The sequence below is a fragment of the Telopea speciosissima genome, chromosome 2 (genome assembly GCF_018873765.1).
Source record: "Telopea speciosissima isolate NSW1024214 ecotype Mountain lineage chromosome 2, Tspe_v1, whole genome shotgun sequence".
In the NCBI taxonomy this organism is placed as follows: Eukaryota; Viridiplantae; Streptophyta; class Magnoliopsida; order Proteales; family Proteaceae; genus Telopea; species Telopea speciosissima.
The window spans coordinates 42,978,280-42,998,592 of NC_057917.1; the positions used below are offsets into that span (position 1 = coordinate 42,978,280).

The 20,313-nt window shown below is 36.9% G+C and overlaps 1 protein-coding gene across 1 annotated transcript; it reads left to right on the top strand.

Annotated features, from left to right (window-relative positions):
• Positions 1–13,386: 13,386 nt before the first annotated feature.
• On the top strand, positions 13,387–14,587 carry LOC122650725 (transcription factor CSA-like; the record flags this gene model as incomplete). The annotated part of the gene is made up of 3 exons (XM_043844115.1): positions 13,387–13,747; positions 13,921–14,367; positions 14,517–14,587. Coding segments are annotated over exons 1-3 (879 nt in total), but the record flags the coding sequence as incomplete, so codon positions are not given.
• Between the last annotated feature and the right edge of the window lie 5,726 nt (positions 14,588–20,313).

Consider the following 20,313-nt stretch of genomic DNA (forward strand, 5'->3'; position numbering starts at 1 on the left):
CTCTTGATATTACACTATTTCAGGCTGAAGATACCATCTAGTTCAAAATACTTTATTAGCTTTAAGGAATTTGGCAGCATCGTCATCCCAATCTCATTCTCGGTTGAATGTAGCTGAAAGGAATTTAGCAGCATCCTCATCCTGATCTCATTCTTGGTCGAATATACTTGGTGATGTTTGGCAGAAAAATTGGAATTCTAATACCTTAATGAAAATTCAACCATTTTGTTTTTATGGAGATCATGGGCCTCAGGTGTTGCAACATCAGATGCATTACGGCATCAAAATATACCAGTGGATGGTTGGTGTTCTCTTTGTGGCACTGCACTGAAACTATCTCACATATTTTGTTAGATTGTTCTTTTACACGAGCGTATGGTTTGGGAGTGCTTTGGGAATTGTTATACCACCAGGAGAGGATCCTTCGTTGTGTCAGTGGATCTAGATTTGAGACTCATTCGCACCACAGGATAAGGTAACTCGTTGGGCTTTAGTTTCTCACTGTATTTTCATTTGTTGAATGCTATGGATAGCTAGAAACGATGTTGTATTTGGCCGTTGAAACTTGGCACCAGAAGAAGTTATACAAGTTTCTTTTTCTACTTTCAATGAATTTCACAGAGCCAATTTGATGCTACTATGCAACCGGCTTCTATACGTACCCATACTTTCAAACACATCACTAGTTTAGATCGCCCTACCTCCAGGCATGGTGAAGATCAGCTGCGATGCAAGTTTACCTACAAATACTTCATCTAGTGGTCTAGGTATTTTTTGTCATGATTGTTATGGACAACCTCTACATGTTGTGGTCATTGGCTCTACGATTGGGGAAGCTTTAGCCATTCGCTCTTTGATGTTGGAGGCAATACCAAAGAGTTTTGATCATGTGTTGTTGAAATTAGATAATAAGAGTGTGATCTCATACCTACAAGGTGGATTATTATCTTCACTATTCAATCTCCAAATCATCTTGGAAGATGTTGTTCATCTTTTATCTTGTTTTGAAATGGGTATTTTCAATTTTATTTCAAGGGAGATTAACAGCTTGGCTGGCTCCTGGACAATGAGGTTCGTATCTGTGACGTGTAGAATGGTGTGGTCTATTTTCGATCCATGGCTACTAGATTTATGTAATTTTCAGCCATGAGTTTTCACATTATCAAATAAAGCGTTATTACCAAAAAAAATAATAATAATCAAGATCGGATTAATCGAAACATTAAGACTGATCCGATTCTGGATGATTTGAATATGATATTTTATAGTGTTTTTCTAAGTTTCAAGTGATGCTAGCCAATTCTAGATCAACTCTTGATTAGATTAAAGGAAACAGCAAACCACTCGGCCGTGCAGCGCACTGTATACTTGTGCCTAGACACGCAGTCGAATATGAAATGACCGATGCATCTTTTAAAAAGACAAAAAGAAACAAGGATGTGTTGATCATTTTACGCACGACTGAGCCAGAGATCAAATACAGCCGCACTGCGCGACGGGTTAGCTTTCTTTTCCCCTTCAATTAAAATCAGAATTGGAATCAGTGGAGTTGTCTCTCATTACGGATTCCCCTTAAAAGAATCATATAGTAGTGTATCCCGAGTCCCTATCACGACGTGTGATTCGTTCTTAGTAACATTTTGAATACATTTGTTGCAAATTTAAAGGCATTTTAAACATAATAGGGAACCAAAAATTTATGATTCCAACCCCTAATCTGTTAGATTCCACCCAATTTGTCTCTCATGAAATCCAAATGTATGCCTTATCTCAACAACCCCAAAGCAAAAAAGACAGTCATCGGAAAACTCGGTAAGCGGGCTGGATAATCACGTACACCCCCACCTGCCCTCGGTTCCTCCTCCCACCCAACTACCGACCGTACGATGGTTTCAGTCCCAAACTCCCTTTCCCACTGCAGTAAAAACCAAAACAAAACAAAAAAACCCAAGGGGGTGTGGGCCTGTGGGGGCTATAGACCAACAGAGAAAGAGGTCCACCTTGCTTAATTCTTAATACTAAGTACTATGTGGTGGGGGGGGGGGGATAGTGCACTGATTTGGGGTGAAATGACGGCTCCAACCCTCATTGAAAGGTAGAAATCCCATCCCATAATGTCAATGCATGTGTTTTCATTGCCTCCTATGTATGAACGCACACAAGGATTACGCTTATGAAATATTTAACTATTTTATGTGATTGACATAAATGTCCTTCCATCTGAAAGTCTCGTTAGACAGTGAAGCATCCTAGAGTACATATATATATATATAGTTAAGCTTTCTTTTAATCAATTTGGATTTTTTATTATCGAGCTGTCCAATAAAATCATGTTATCAAGACACGATGAGACATGTAATGACCACCTTACCCCCACTCAAAAGGGATAAGGTGATCATTAAAAAAAGCGTGACTCACCGTGTCTTTAGCTATGCTGTGCTTCGTTTCAATTCTCAATTTCTAAAATGATTTTCTTCTTTTTATAATAGTCGCTCTCTTTCCGTTAATAATACCTTTTTTTTTTCTTGAAATTCCATTAATAATTCCTGCTCACCACCGAAAGTAGCATGAAACGGTAAGAAAGGATTAGGGAAAGTGAAAGGGCAAAAAAAAAGAAAAGAAAAAAAGAAAAGAGGGAAGTCAATTTCGGGCAGAGAAAATGTCATTCTTATGGGTCCCACACCGGATTCTCGGCGATTCCCACTTTAACCTTTTGCCTTTTTCTTGCTTTCTCCTCCCCTCTCGACCTTTTGTAGATTGGTACTATAGTTTCCTTCCTGGAACGACTGGGACCCGGATTGTGGATCGTACACGTGTCGTCTGCCGACACGCATGCACGTGTAACAGACGTGAATTACAAGCCAAAAAGTTAAGAGAGGGAGAGGGGGAAAAAGCGAAACCGTTTCCCTTGTCACTACTACCATTCAAAATCGCGCTTGCCAAATGCGAGATGGAAAACGAAATGAAAATTTCAAATAAAAAGTCGGCAAATTTTGGGAAAAGAAAGAGAAAAAAGTAGGCTTGGATTTATATAGCACGTTCTGTTCTACTATAAGCAAAACAAGTGTGAGAAAGCGTAGCAAAACGAAGGAGAATCGAAACTGCCTAGGAGAAACGGGTCCGGGGAGAAAGGGAAAGCATCAAAACATACGTTTCCGTCCTATGCTCACGCCTTTGGGAATCACCGAATCACACGTACGAAATAACCCCCCTCCCTCTCTCTCTCTTTCCTCTCTGCCACTAAGATTCGCAGTAATAAAGATCTGAAGATCTTTTACTCTCTTTTTTTTTCTGAAAATTAATAAGTCTAAAAACATGTAAAGGGCGGGGAGGGAGATCCTGACAAGGGTGCAGTTATATTGCAGGGCAGACTACTACTGCTCAACTACTATTACTACAACTACAGCGCAGGGCAGTCAAAGAAGTAACCATCATTCTAGTGTCTGAACTTTAATTTGTACAATGATTCATCTCCAATCTCAACCATGGTTCCAGTGTACGTTATCGAAACTGGATTCGGTAACTTGGAAAACGAGATGATATTGATTTGGTATCTGTCGTATCGGATTGGTATCAACTAAAATGCTGAGTCAGCATCTTTTTTTGGTGTTGGACTAGGTATTGGATCGGTATCGTTGAAATTTTTTTATAAAAAAAATAGTTTCAAAAAATCCCATAAATAAAAAAATGTATTTATATGAAATATTAAAAAAATGCAATAAATATCACAATAATTTTGTAAAAAAATATAAAAAATGGGTTAAATTCCAAAAATTCTATTTAATATGAAAATTAAATTGTTTTAAGATAAAATATATATTTTTTTAACATTTTCTAAGAGGGTCACAATGTGTGACTCACACATCAATACATTTTTACTCTTTAAATTTAATGAGTACTTTACATTATTATCTGATATGATTTTAAAAAAAAAAAAAAAAAAATGATACATGTCAACGTGTCAAGACTCCCGTGAAAATTGAAGAAGAAATTTGGGAAGTTGGGATTTCATTTTGGTTGGGATTTATTGGGAACCTTGTTTGAGAATTGAGATAGAGTTTCATTGGAATGGGCGATATCATGTTACAATCCGATCCATGCAATCGCACCAGTATTGATCAGGTATCGATATCGACAAGGGCCAAAATCGATACGGATCCCGATACAAGCGATCCGATACCAATACTTAGAACCATGCTCTCAACAGTGTTTTCATCCTTTATAAAAAGGGTGAGAAAATTCTCATTTTGGGAGAGGGTGGGGTTCCTACGCTGTGTATAGGCCCAATGGGAGCACATGCAAAAGGATAGGTAGATATTTTCGGCTTTCATTAGGGTTGAGGCAGTCATTTGCTCCCTCTGTGTCTAGGTCTAACGTGTATGCTCTAATGGTATACTATAAACTAGCACCCTCTGTGTCGTAATTCTCCTTCCTCCTTTTAAAGGGTAAGGGAGTCATTTCAAAGGAGAAGAGAGATATAGACACATAGGGTGCTAGCTTATGATATACCGTTAGCATACCCATCCCTCTGTCCCTTCTTAAAAACAAAGGAATGCATTCTCTACTTGGGACTTTGTCTCTGTGCCGTTGCAGGGGACTAATGAGAACACACAAGAAAGCATCAATCAGGTGGCATTTCAGTCTTTCATTAAAGGCAAGAAGGTCAATTTTCCCCTACTGCAAACGTAACACATTATCCGACTCCTCTAGAGCACACCAGAGATCTTAAGGTGCTGCACCAAAACTCGCCTAGTGGACGAGGACGGTGCAAATCAGTTAAGCACAACTGAGGAGTCCTATGATGTCCAACGCACCCGTGTGCTGCTGAGGAGCCCGATCCAACACACTCTTGGGCAGAGTTCTTTTTCTCTTAAAAAATATTCAAGGATTTATTGAAGAGTACTTTAGTCATTTCAAATTAGAGATAGGTTTAGGTAAGATACAGACTCAGGATGCCAAAAATTAAATCGAAACCGAATACCGAACCCGAAAATGAGCCGAATTAATTGAACTGAATCGAACCAAATAAATTCAATTTGGTTTCGATTCTGGTATATGAGCATTTAATTCGGTTCGGTTTGATTTCGATTTCATTTAAAAAATTGTCGTTTGAATCGAAACTGAACCAAATACCACACTTAAAATCCAAAACCTTATAACTTTTTTTTTCTTTTTTATGATGTTGCCTTTCATTTTGCAACAATAATTTTGACATGTGTCTCTTACGTTATTGATGGGTAAGCTAAAAGATAAAAACTTACTTGGGATTCTTATTTATTATTAATATTTTTTAGTTCTTTAAGATTTTGTGAGTATTTTATTTATATAAATGGAGTTTCTTGAGAACATAACCAGGCAACAACAATTGATAGCCTAGCGGAATGGAATTGTATTGGAGAATCGAATTAGACCCGTATTAAAACAAAATCAAATTAGAATTGTAATCTAATCAAACCAAGCAAGTTCGAATTTGATTTCCACTTTCAAAACCAAGTTTATTCTTAATTCGATTTGAGATTATACCATCAAGACATTGAACCGAATCAAAACCAAACCGAATAACCGAAACTAAACGATTTACAGCCTTAAATTTATTACGGACAAAGACTGGGGAGTGGGGAGTGGGGAGTGAGGAGTGGAGATTAGGGGATCTGATAAGGGTAGCAATTCACAAAGAGTGGAGGAGGACAGTGACAGATTGACAATGCCGACATACTTTTTTTTGGGTACAATGCCGACATACCGTCGTAGGGTTTTACAGAAGCAGTTTTGACTTTATTGTAAGTTACGAATTGCGACTTGTGAGGACGAACGTAAACTTAGGGATTAATAAATGCCCCCAAGGCCCCCAACTGCATGACTACAACACTAACACTATATGGTGTAACCCTATATAGGAATATAGACAGAGCGTTTGCACTTTGCACCAAGAAAAAGAACTGTAGAGAGCGTTTCATTTTTTTTTTTTTGGGAGACAGGAGGGGTATCCGACTTTAGGCCGACTAAATCTTCCGGGTTCGTAGATGACCCCAAGTTACTCACGAATCTGGAGTTTCTGGGCCCTAGTGAGCCTCAGGTGGATAGCCCTAGAAAATTATGCAGCGGCAAAGATGACCAGGACAGTGGGGAGGAGGTGAGGTGACTCAACTGTGGATAGATTAGACCAAAGACAAAAAGGTCTTATCCAATTTAAGGCATTTTCAAGCCCCAGAAGGCGTCGAGAGTCGAAACACGCTTGAGTCCTTGAAAATTTATCGTCTAATTACTAAAATGTCTTTTTGGAAACCAGATTTTCACTCTCAGTACCCAATCAGGAAAAAGACCCAATGTAACATCTGAGTCCTTGATAGGAGTGTAAATGAATAGCTGAAATCCGTTTCTGTATTCGTGTCCGTATCCGTTTAGTACTATTCGAATCCGTGCGAAAGCTAAACGGATGCGGATACGAATAGGCTATAGGTATCTGAAAAGCTATATTTACATGTAAACGGATAAAATATTCGATCCGTATCCTTCTCTATATCCGTTTAGCACTATCTGAATCCGTTCGAAAGCTAATCGGATGTAGATGCGGATATAGCACTATCCGAGCCGAATCCGATCCATTTACAGCTCTAGTCCTTGGCCAACCATATGATGACTAACGACTGACTCAAAAGCATAACTGCCATCCCTGTTTTACTAAAAAAAAGCCATTTGTTGGAAGCGCAAAGGACTCGAGGCATGGTTCTCGGTATCGGTTGGATCGGATTGATTGATATGGATCAGGATTGCCCAAACTCGGGCAAATATGACACTTTTTGTCCCTATTTTCTTATGTTTTTTTTTTTTTAAAACATTTTGACCCCTATCCGTACAGCTGGATTGGATTGGTATCGGGATCATCTTGGCCGATACCGATCTGATCCGACCAAAATCAGCCGATCCGATCCGATACCTCAAACCATGACTCGAGGGCTATCCCCCAGCCCCGCGGGTAAACTAGAAAAGTACAATCCATCATTTTTTTTTTTTTTAGAAAAAATCTGTCTAGGAGTGTGGCCTACACTAGCACTCGTATGAGTCTATCCCTCTCCTCTCCATATGAAAATACACTTCTACCCTTTATTTTGAGAAGGAGAGAGACACACACATGGGAGTGCTGTTGTAGGCCACACTCCTTGACAGAAAACAACCTCCCTTTTTTTTAATGGATCCTATTTTATCTTATGCTATGGGGGGAGGGGGAGAAATGGAAATGCGAACCAAAATGTTTGAACCCAAGACTTCCTGATAGCAATGGATGAAGGGTAAGTCCAACCCATCTCCCAAAGCTTTGTGATTCATTTGTTTTATATGAGTGAAGGGATTCCTTGTCTTAATCATCGTAGAATCATATGTACAATTCATATAGACATATTTGACTCTTGATTTCGTTCACAATGGGTGATGGAAAACATTCTACCATATTTATGGCATAAGTATCCAAAACAGACATTCAATCTATACAAAGCAACTGTATGTTTGGATCGGCACAGAATCATATTAAATCGGTTAGGAATCTCTCAGAGTTAGCTATATTCTGTTCTATCCCTACATTTTGTACATTAATTGGTCAATTTAAATCAGTTGGAAATAGGATCAATCTCGACCAATTCCCATTTGAACCGGTCAATTCTACTTATCCAACCTTTGATTTGATAAATCATCCTTTTGATCAATCACATGTCAAATTTCATGGTACAACTCAACCATATGGTTTCATCTTTGTATTAGATTTTTCCTATATATTTTTGAACCATTGGACTAGTATGTAACTTTTCACTCTTATTTTGATATTTTAACAAACTTTGATCATAATTTTTGACACAAATAAGAATCAATTTAAATTGAAATACTATACATAAATAAGGGTCTGTGAATCGTATTTGATGATAGAATTTAAACAACAAAGATACTACCACATGACAATTATATGCCTATAGCTGTGGAGAAAAAAAATCTTCTCCAATTCTTTAAAAGTGTAGTGCGGTGTAGTTTGGATTTGAGAGTTCAACACATGAAAGATATTAAATCCAACAGTGCCAAGCTCGAGAAGAAAAAAAAAAACTAGATCAATCTAGCTTAGCACCGTTAGATTTAGCATTTTCCACGTGTCAAGTCCTCTCAACCACGAACTGCACCCACTGCACTTTTAGGGTATTGGAGAGGATTTTAATCAATAGCTACCCCGGTCAAATGGGCAAGCAACTGCCATTTTCCCATTATATATTACTTGGGTGGCAAAGAAACTTATGTTACCCATTCAAACAAAAGGATACCTATGGTAAATATGTTTTTCTTAAGGGTTTTTGATAAATGCTCATTTGTCCAAATGCCTCTTATAATTTTTCTAATTGCAAATTCCCCTTGCTTTTAAAATAGTATAGCACTTTGGTTCAATCTGTTAATTTGGGATGTTAGACGTTAATTTTAAGAAATATAATGACCAAAATGCCCTCTGATAAAACCCCATCAAAATTAATGAGTAAAATGACCAAATTGCCCTCATTTTCCCCAAATAGTTTAGGATTTGAAATGAAAATCCAAAAAATCCCTAAAATCATTCAAAAAACCATCTTCCCCAACTCGATCCGTTTAATGGTGTAACCTTCTGTCGACCTTAACATGAATACAATTGAAATTAAAGTAACTAAAAAGACTCTGGAATTACTGTCAAGATCATCTCGATAAGAATCCATAAAAATTCTATTGGATTTGGTTTGACTTTTGTTCAAGAAAAAGCTGAATAGAAAAGAAAAATATAAGGGTTAAATGGATGATCTCTCCCCCAAGTCTAAACTCTCAACTAATCGACTTTTTTTTTTTTTCCCTCTCTTTCTCAATGATTTAACGGCGTACTTCATCGGTTCTTGGGTTTTTTGTTTGAGCGTTTTGAGTTTCCTATTTCCCCTCTTTCACTCACTCCCTTGTGATGTTTGGGTTCTTGGCTTATTTTTTAGCTCGGGTAATCTGCTTTTTGGTCTTGAAAACTTGTGTTTACTTTCTTCTAAAATTGTAGTTTTGATTGTTTTGGATTTAGGGTTTTCTAGTTTTTGGTTTGAAGCTGTGATTACAGCCTTTGATTCTGATTTGGGGTTTTATTTGATCTTTTCTTTCTCTTCTCTCTGTGTGTGTTAATCACTTGGTTGTGATCATGGCTACTTCGATGTCAGCCGTGTCTTTGTTCAAGAACTCCCCTGTCATCAGCGAACTCTTTAGCAAGAAACAGAGTTTCTCCGTCTAGAATCCATGTAGCTTATCGGGGGTGATTGGCGTTCATGGAAAGAAAGCCGCAGTAGCAGATTCTGATGGCTTCATCGGTGTTTTTGAGGTGTACATACATCAAGCAAGGGATAAATGGTGTAATCTTCTGTCGGCCTGCAAAATCTAGCCATTAATGGTGTAACCTTCGGCTTGCAAAATCCCCAATTCAAATAGAACTTCCTTCAGTGCTAAAATATGAAGAATCATAATCAAATAGTAAAGACCATCCATTCAGAAATTTGAAGAAACAACAAAATTAGGGTTTAACAATGAAATAGATTTGGGGAAGATGGTTTTTTGAATGAGGGTTTTTTTTTTTAATTTTCATTTCAAACCCTAAACTATTTGGGGAAGATGAGGGTAATTTAGTCATTTTATTTATTAATTTTGATGGGTTTTTTTATTAGAAGGGCATTTTGGTCATTAGATTCCGTAAAACTAACGTCTAACATCCCAAATTAACGGATTGGACCAAAATGCTACACTATTTTGAAAGTAGAGAAAGTTTACAATTAAAAAAGTTGTAGGGGCATTTGAACAAATAGGCATTTTCAGGGAGGCATTTGTCAAAAATCCTTTTTAAAATATTTATGTTATAAAAAGAAAAACTATAGGGAAAAAGAACACTGTTTCTTGTGTCATGAGTGGCTTTTGCACCAGACACATAAGCACACAAAATTATCACTCCATCTTTTGTGAAGTAAAAAAGAGAAGCAGTTTTCTGTATGGGAGTGTGGTCTACGTTAGCAGTCTATCTCTCTCCTCCTTAAAACAAGATGGTAGAGGTGTCTTTTCACATGGGGAGGAGAGAGATAGACTCATGGGAGTGCTGGCGTAGGCCATACTCCTGAACAGAGATCTTTTTTCCAATAAAAAATATCGTTCATATTGATTCTCCATTCTATGTTCTCATTGGTCCTCATGTTGATGTAGGGGCTATACGACCAAACAACAATAGTTTTAATTTAAAAAAGAGACAAAAACTTTTATTTGCAGAATAGGAAGTGTTATCAAACGCGGAGAGTAACATCAGAGGCGAAGAATCTAAACATTAAAAGAGTAGAAGATTTTTGGGTTATAAAAGTAGACAGGCTCGGACCTACACCATGGATTTGAGAGGAATCCAATATCCTGTTTAAAAATTTTTAATCGTTATTAATAATTTGTGGTCAGCTAATTATTATATTTAATTAAAAAAAGAGGAAAGATTCGAGTTCTTCAAATTAAATTAAATTAAATGGCAAATTAGTTATGGAAAGGGGGAGTCAAATCTCAAAGAAAGCAGATGGGAACAATGATTTCAGCAGTCAAAAGGCTTAGAGAGTGAGAGAATGGGCAAGGAGAATGAGAAATTAGGATTAACAGAACTGGGATGTCAAATCATAGGATTAAACCAAATTAAGAATAGCTTCAATGAAACAGAAAAAGGGTGATTTATCAGATTCCCAACTCCAGAAACGAAATTATTTAAAAGGATGAGAGGAGGTGGGCCTAAATAGTTAAAAAAATCCAAAAAAAATAAAGGGAAAAAGGACACTGTCCGGGAGTGTGGTCTATGCCAACATTTTCACGAGTCTATCTCTCTCTTTTTTATATTAAAAGACATTTTTATCCCTTTATTTTAAGTAGGAGAGAGATAAACTACCTCTCAATAATAAATTAAGAGAAATAAAAGGTTCTCCATGGTAGTTTGGATTATTAAAGTCCTTGATTGAGGAAAAGCAGTGCCTTGGTTTTAATGATAGATTTGGAATTGGATTTGAATTTTGAATACCCTATCAATTAACCCGGGTTCTTCCCTTTACTCATCAAGTTGAAGCAAGATACTAGGAGAAATACTCATTTGCAAAGGAGGAGGTAATGTTCTTTGGCCACAAGATCACTGAATCAGCAAACGACTAGTCTAGCTTGACTTCATGATTCATCTGTTTCGCATTTCTGGTTTTCATAGCCCTCTTTGGTATTAATCCAATCTAACTTAGAAAAAAAAAATTAATAATAATAATAATTAGGATCCATGCGGACTGATCTGATTTTGATTAGATGTTTTAAAGCCTACTAATCATGAAAGTGGAGTGATAGAGTGCTTCATGGGACGACGTCTAGGGTATGGTTTTTGTAAGCAAGTGTTTGAATCAGGGTTTTAGTAATTGGTATCGATCTTGATCTTGATTGGTACTATTATGTGTCTAATGGGATTTACTCTAGTATGTGTCTAATGAGGCCCATTCTAGTGGTCTATTGCGTGGTGGTCTATTATGTGTCGAATGAGGCCCATTCTAGTGTATGGGCACTAGATTAGACCAGCGTGATGGTGTTCCATGAGTTTTACAGCTTTTGGCGTATCGGTCAAGTATCTAACATTTGGTATCAGAGACGGACACCACGTCATGGGTTCAAGTCATGGAAAGTGCTATCAGGAATAGAGTGAAAGCCGTTTAGAAATGACTATCTATCGTTGTGTGGTGGTCTATTATTTGTTTAATGGGGCCCACTCTAGCATATGAGCGCTAGATTGGACCAGCGTAGTATGAGATAGATTAAAGAACTTGATTTAATGCATTCTATCAATTTTGACGAAGCTTTTGACGTATCGGTCAAGTACTTCACAGATACCAATCCGGATTGGTCCATATCGGTATGGATCGAATAGTTTTACCTTTAAATATTAATAAAAATTAATTTTATTTATATTTCTACCCTTGATCAGTACCCTTGGATCAGTATCGTATCAGTCAGGAATCGATATCGAATCTCTACCAATACCAAATTACCAATACGGCTGATCTAATACCGCTTCCTTGAACCATGATTGTAAGTCATATGGGTTTGCCATCACACCCAGTCATGTGGTCTTGACGGAGTTGGATCTTGTGCAGTTGTGGTAGGAGCTGCACTATGCAGCTCAAAAAATCACCCCAAATACATGGGGGAGGTGGTCATTTCACATGTGGGGCCCAAGTAGGACCCACCTGTGAAATGACCACTTACCCCTATTTTTGCTGTCGTTTAGCGATGCTGCACAGCTGCAGCTCCCGCCACGGCTGCATAAGATCCTTTTCCGGTCTTGACCATCAATGGAATCTCTCAATGAGATCATGTAGAGTACTAGAGCATGAAAATGACCCACAAACAGTGGCATCAAAGGATTGCTCAATTCTTATATTTTAAGCCAAGAATTTGATTCCTTAATTTAATATTGTCAAAATTAGAAGGTGATAAATGAGTTTAATCTTCACAATAATTTTCCATTTAAAATGGGGAAATGAGCCACACTTTTTTCCCAGTCAAATTTAGCTGAAAATCACAAGGAAGAAGAAATAGATAAGGATAATCAAGGAGAGAGAAATACAAAACAAAAATCAAAATTAATTTGAGATTTGAGTTGAGTGGGCTTTTAATCTTCTTTTTTTTTTGGGTAGAATTTAATATCTTGTTCTTGGATTATTTTGAACAGAAGCCTGCATTATTAGCCTATAAGGAGAGAGAGAGAGAGAGACTACCCAGTACCCACACGAGCGGTTATTGAGCAGCATGCAAGAGAAATGGTGGGGGAGAGAGATCAGTCTCAAAGTAAGGACCAATACCTCAGAATTCAGATATAGTAAAGAGAGGGATTTGGGAGGGGGAGGAACAGTGTGGGCTTGTGCTTCCTTTTTTTTTTTTATCTTTTCTTCTGCTTTAACAGTGAACCCATCTCTCTTTCTTGTTCCCTGTAATTTTAAATGCTCATTTCCTCGAAGTACTCTCCGAGATAACAGAGCTCCACTGAGAGGAAGCTCTTGTGGGGAGATTAAAATATTTGAAGGGCTTAAAGATCTCAGTTTGTTTTCTGATTTTCTGCCCAACATCTAACCAGTTTGCAACTCTCTGAGAATGAATCAGAGTGGAAATCCCCGTAGGTTCTTGCGTTTTCCAAAAAGATTTTCTATCTTCTTCTAAATCTCTACAAGTGATTCAAAGGGAAAACCAGTCGGTGATCTTAGTAGCCTATTTTATTTTTAGTTTTTTATAAATCCTATCTTTTCTAGCTTCTTTCTTTCTTTGGGCCTCTCTGATTTACCGGAGAAGATGAGTTTAAAACACCACCTTCAATCAACCATGTATCAGAGAAACAGTGCTGAAGATTTCAAGGGGTTTTCAGGGATGAGCTTTCTCTCCCCCTTTCCTTCATCATCTTCTCCTCTCCCTCCCTATTTTGGCGTTTCAGGTTCTCCTACATTGGAGAATGTTGGGAGCAGAGTTTATTTTGGGAAGGACAAGAATGGAGTGGATTTGAACCAGGTTAACGAAGAAGAAGATAGGAACTTCGGAGCAAGGACAGAGAACGAGAATAGGCAATCTAAGCTCTGTGGTAGAGGCCATTGGAGACCCGCTGAAGATGCCAAGCTCAAAGAGCTTGTCACTCAATATGGTCCTCAGAATTGGAACTTGATTGCCGTGAAGCTTGAAGGAAGATCAGGTAAATTAAAAATGAAAACCTATGAATGAACCCAGAAAAAGATTTCGTAATATCTAATGGTTCTGTTTCTTTTTTTTTTTTTCCCCCTTTCTGGTGATTCTTCGTTGTATTTTGGTGTGATGAGTACTAATGATTCTTTTCCCCCTTTTCATTTTTTGTTTTAATCTTTGCAGGGAAAAGTTGCAGATTGAGATGGTTTAATCAGTTAGATCCTAGGATTAACAGGAGAGCTTTCAGTGAGGTAGAAGAAGAGAGGCTTTTAGCTGCTCACAGATTGTACGGTAACAAGTGGGCAATGATAGCTAGGCTTTTTCCGGGAAGGACTGATAATGCAGTGAAGAACCATTGGCATGTGATCATGGCTAGGAAACATAGAGAGCAATCTTGTGTTTACAGGAGGAGGAAACCTTCTTCATCTTCTCAGGCAAACCATAATAAGAAGTCTGAGAATACCCAACAGATCAATGCATGCAGTGATTCTAATATTACAAGCAACAGGGATGAATCAGCCTCAACCTCCACAGATCTCTCCCTCAATAACTCTTCCACCAGAGTTCTTCCTTCTTTCTTGACCAGGTTCAGTTCACCCCAACATCACCAACCCTCTCAAATCCAAATGGGTATGTTTGTTTCCTCTCTCTTAAATCTTGTTTTTTTTCTTAAATCTTGAACAACAGAAAAGTGGTCCCATTTTTTTCTTTGTTCAAATTAATATACAGTGATTTGATTTTCTGGGGTGTTTCTTTCTTTTGCACTTTTATTATTACAGGCCAATCTCAAGAGAGGGTGGTGACTTCGAGAAGTAACTGTTTTGAGAAGGTTGCTGTTGGTTCTAGCAGTGAAGAAGAAGAACCCATAGTGATGGCTATGGGAGTGGGAGTGGGAGTGAGAGTGAATAAATCTGGCTTTTCAGATTCACAATCTGAAGTTTCAGGGACTGACTCAGTGGGCAATAATAGTACAAATCGCTATATGTACGGGGAGATGAGTAATGCCAAAGAGAAGATCAACATGCTTTTCTTTGATTTCCTTGGTGTGGGAGCCACTTAAAGAGAGAGTGGATTTCAAGAGCCAGAGAGGAAGTAGACAGGAAGGAACAGCACTTTTTGTGTTTTGGGAGATGTTTGAGGGGAAGAGTCTTTGCAATAAAGCTTTTCCTCCAATGGGCAAGAAAAAGGGTTGGGAACTGGGAAGGTAATTTTACTGTTAATATACAGGTAAGTGTTTAAAAGGGTGAAAGAAAAGAAAAAGAAATCAAGGTTATGAAAAGGATTGAAGGGGGCAAGCGGAGGATGGAAATGAAAAAGATATGGTCATGTGGAAAACAAAGAAAAAACAAAAAGCAGCATGAGTAGTTAAAGTTAACCTTTCTATTATTTTCCAAGACACCTATTAGGAATTGTCTTCCTCCATGCATGATTCTATATTTTCTATGATCTCATCATGTGATGAAATCCATGTTTATTTCAGTAATGAATCTGCCATCTTTCATGGCTCTTCAAAGTACTAAAAGTTATTCCACACCTACCCCCCTCCCAAAAAAAATAAAAAAAAATCTAGTAAGAATTAGGTATGTCATCCACTGAAATAAGCCAGCAGAGTCTTGATATGTTTCACATCCTTATGATCTTTATGTGTTTGTTTTGAGGACCAAGACACTGTCTGTCTTTAACCAAAACAATAAACAGGTTTAGAGAGCAAATCTATCTTTTTATGTGTTGGGTTGCTTTCCAAATTCCAATAGAGTGTAATATATAGTTGGGTTTACAAATCTTCGTACCAATTCCATTATTAGATACACCATTTATGTTGAGTTAGAGATTTGATGCTGATGATCAATGAGGCACGGATTGTGCTTCTTCTCTGATAATTGATCGATCAGTGTTTACTGTTGATGAATTTGTTGCAGTTGATGCTTCGAGTTCGGGTCGGTTTCATGTTGCTTAATCAGTTTTAATAATGAATTAATGTGTGACATAACCCTAACACAACATGGTTTTAGATCATATTGCCTCAATTTTTATGGATCATTTAATTCTAAATAGACACAACAAATAGGTAATTTGGGTTAGTAGCTATGTACACCTTAAAATGACCACCTAATCGGTAGCTGATGAACGATGTTGGTTGGGGAAAGACAGTTTCTGTAACACTCCCAAGGAAGGGCAATTGAATAATTCTTATAGAGATTTTACTGTTGCAAGTATAAATATCAGAATTCAAGAAGCAAAGAGAATCGCTCGATGAATCAAACAACCTGTCATTTTATTTTATTTGTCTTTAATTTTCTTAGTGTAATCTTTTATTTCCTTGGTATAACTTTCACACTGACCATTATGGGCATTTTATCTATCAAGGTCTTCTTTTGATTTTCCCTCAATGCTATGTTCTTTGGATGTACTTGTATCGAAATTAATAAAACTCTTGATTCACTTTTAAACCTATGTCTTGGTCGTGTGATTGTTCTTTTCTTCAAGCATTACAATTTGGTCTTTGTATTTTAAAGTCTTTCAAGCAATCAAGGCAAGAGGAGAATCCACATTTTCTGGTTAGAAGAAGTCTAGTCACATAATCTCCTTCAATTTTGAGCCTAGGAGACTGACACGCCTGCACTCTATCACATACCATCCATTATGGTTTACTGATCAGATGGTAGATCGATTGTTTGAGCAACCAAAAGAAGAGCCAAACAATAGCCAAAGTTGTATAAGCTCTTATGCACCATTATGGGCATTTTATCTATCAAGGTCTTCTTTTGATTTTCCCTCAATGCTATGTTCTTTGGATATACTTGTATCGAAATTAATAAAACTCTTGATTCACTTTTAAACCTATGTCTTGGTCGTGTGATTGTTCTTTTCTTCAAGCATTACAATTTGGTCTTTATATTTTAAAGTCTTTCAAGCAATCAAGGCAAGAGGAGAATCCACATTTTCTGGTTAGAAGAAGTCTAGTCACATAATCTCCTTCAATTTTGAGCCTAGGAGACTGATACGCCTGCACTCTATCACATACCATCCATTATGGTTTACTGATCAGATGGTAGATCGATTGTTTGAGCAACCGAAAGAAGAGCCAAACAATAGCCAAAGTTGTATAAGCTCTTATGCACCCCTAGAACATTTCTTCCTTCCTGTCTTTTTACTTCTTTTAGCATAGAGAAAGACACTTTTATAATGCATCCTATTTTTATGTATATCCTTGTTTAGTTACATAGAGGGTGGATCTTGGCGCAATGGTAAGGTTGCTCCATTGCGACCTAGTAGTTGCAGGTTCTAGTCAATAATTGCCCCCTTTGCAAAACGGGGGTAAGGTTGTGTACAATATGACCCTCCCCAAACCCCACAGTGGTAGGACCCTTGTGTACTCGGTACTTTTATCCTTGCTTAGTTACACAACCTATTCAAGTGAACAGACTAAAATCTTTGGTAATCTATAGAAAATGTTAACTCAATTTGGAAGGTCAAGTCATTTTTTTACATCCTTTAAGCAAAGAATTGTTTTTACTTTATTTTTTCGCTTATCGTTGAAAATCACTTGCAGTCAACCTTATTGAGATAATCCGTATTTTAGTATAAGTCCTAAACTACCATCGCAATAGCCTCTCTTATCCATCATTCAATCTGCCGCGAATGAATTCCCATTCACCATGGCTAAAGGAAAACTCGGTCCAATTGTTAATATAACCTATAAAAGAAGCACAGGTGGACATAGATATTTAATTTTTACGTACTAAGAGAATAGGCTTGATTCTATTGTCTATTGTTGCATTAACTTCACTATATTAATGCCTCCAACTTTTACTTGTTCTTAATGGCACATCCTTGTCATTTGATTTGTGATATTAGTAAATATGCACAAGTAGTAGTTTTGGATCGTCATGCAGTCTCCTTAGTTGGCCTCTCTAAAGTGGAAGATTCAGAGATGAAACATATTGAGGAGGTGATCCAATATGTAGATGATCTTAAGGAAACGTCCAATTTAAAGAAAAAAGAGGAAGAGTTTCATTGGGAAGACGCTCGAGTCTCTACTTGACGTAGGAGGAAGAGTCACAAAATTTGGTTTGCCTCTTATTTTCTACACTTAGTCGATTAGAAAATCTAATACCGCTTAAAAGATCACAGTGTGAGCTCTACATTGCTCCGTTTTTTGGGACAATTTAATTTTGATTATCTAGAAGACCTTGGGTTGATTATTGTTCATGTTTTTTCCCCTTTGTTTGTCTAGGACCTAGTGCCTCTTGGTGGTTCTTTATCATGTAATATTCTTTTTTCCCTTTCTTTAGAGTTTTATATATTTATTTATGCACCCAACAAAAAAAATATATGCACATGCCTTACATTTGGACATAATGCTTATTTGACTATCTACTAACAATCTTTTACCAAAAATGACTATCAAATAACAATTACTGTGAAAATAATTGCTTCTAGGTTGGTAACTTAATTATTTTACCATGAGAGAGAGACTCAATTTAGGGAATTACTGTGTTAAAAAGGAATTTTTATCCTTGAAACTTGGAAATACAAGAGTGGAATGGCCATATTCTTTTTCTACAAAAAAAATAAAAAATGGCCATATTATTTTATTATTTTATCATCATGATAATAGCATTAGTAGTAGTAATAGTAATTCCAAAATAAATAAATAAAGTAGTGGGAATAGTAAAGAGTGATAATATGTTTACCATCCACATGCAGTGCACCTTCTTAAGAAATTTATGCATCAACTCAAAATCTAGAATTTTTTTTTTTTTTTTTTTGGGTACATGTAAATTTATTCAAAAAAATATGAAGAACTCATGGATGCCAAATATTGATCTCGGATCCATGGATTGGAACAAGGTCAAACTGTCCTACACATCACTGACAGGGCCTTCCTTGCCAGGTAGTCAGCTATGATGTTTAACTCCCTTGGAACAAAAAAAAAATTATAAAATTCAAAACATGTCTGCAGATAAATAATATCATCTAAAATAGGCTTTACTAAAAGCGGAGCAACAGTGCTTCTGCGTTGCAAATAGGCGGCCAGTTCCTTGTTGTCTACTTTGACCAAAAGATGAGTGAAATCCTAGGATACAACTTCTAATAGGGCTGAACGAATTGCCATAGCCTCGCCTACCATAGGAACCAAGAAGATAGTTGGTTCAGAAATCGCAAAAAAGCCAAACCTTGGTGGTCACTATAGACATAACCGATATCTCCTTTCCTGGAGTCAGTAGGCAGACTAGCGTCACAATATATCTTGAGAAAATTTGGACGTGTGGGATCTCAGCGCTGTAGAGAATTAATACTAACCTGAAATCCTTTTCCAGAACCTGATCGAGAAAGAGTAGACTTTGCTTGATAAAACTCTGGAAAATGTCTTTTTGCTGAATAGATAACCTTTAATGATGACCAAATTTGGCGCTTAAATAGATAATCGTTCATTGTCAACTAGAGATACCAACAAATAAATGAACAAATACGTATTAGATCATTGCTCACTTTCTTACCCTTCGAAAGAAAAAAGCTCCATCCATCGATCCAATCATGACGGGTGGTTTCAGATCCCTTTGGACATTTATAAGATAAACTGCAATCCAACCAAATCGATTTTGCAAAAGGACAAGTCAATAAAATGTGAGCGATGATTGATTCTAGAACCTTATTGACTTTTAGGTAATTTTTTTTAGCTCATAAAAATAAAATGAACAAGAGAATGAAAAACCAAAAAATGTGAAATGAGAAATCTAAGGTTAATACACTAACCTTGGAAGATGAGCCAGTAAATTGTAGAAATTATGTTCTTATAAATTAATTGATTTTAGAAGACTTGGTAAATGGCTTAAGTTCTGATTAGAATAGGAGATTTTGGTTAGTTACCTTTTAACTATATATATAATATTGAAAATCTAAGGCAACAAGGATTAGATTAAAATACTTTCAGGAAAAATGGTAGCCTGACTGTTTTATGCACACTTTATCAATTGATTAGGAAACAGATAGAAAGTAATTGAGTGACAACACTTAAATCCCCATATATGAAAAGGAAACATATCCACCAAGAGAGAGAGAGAGAGAGAGAGAGAGAGAGAGACCCGTGTTTCAACTTTTCAAGCACACAATGCATTTTAGGTCACTTTTACCAATTGCTAAAAATTATAATATTCTATCTACAAGAACAATCTCATGGTTTTTTATTTATTTATATTTTTTTATTTTGCACCCGTAGGGTGGTAACCATTATATGTAGTCGGGCTCTTGCTTATTTCTTGTACATACTTTACATAAACAGAGGTGAAAACGAGCCTTTGGTTCACTTTGTTCTGGCGTGGCCTTATTAATAATTGGAGTGAAGGGATTTTCTTCTTTGCTCATGGACTTCATTTTATAAGACATTTTATTCGAACAGGATATAGATGGTTGCTATTAGAACTGAATGGGCCTCCCAACAGGGGCAATCCAAAACGAAGACCTAGATCAGATTTGGTCAAAACAATGTGGTGGCCAAAGGGATGAATAACTCATTTTTTGATAAGAAATCTCTTGTATTATTCATTTCATGCATTCCATCAATTTAATTAT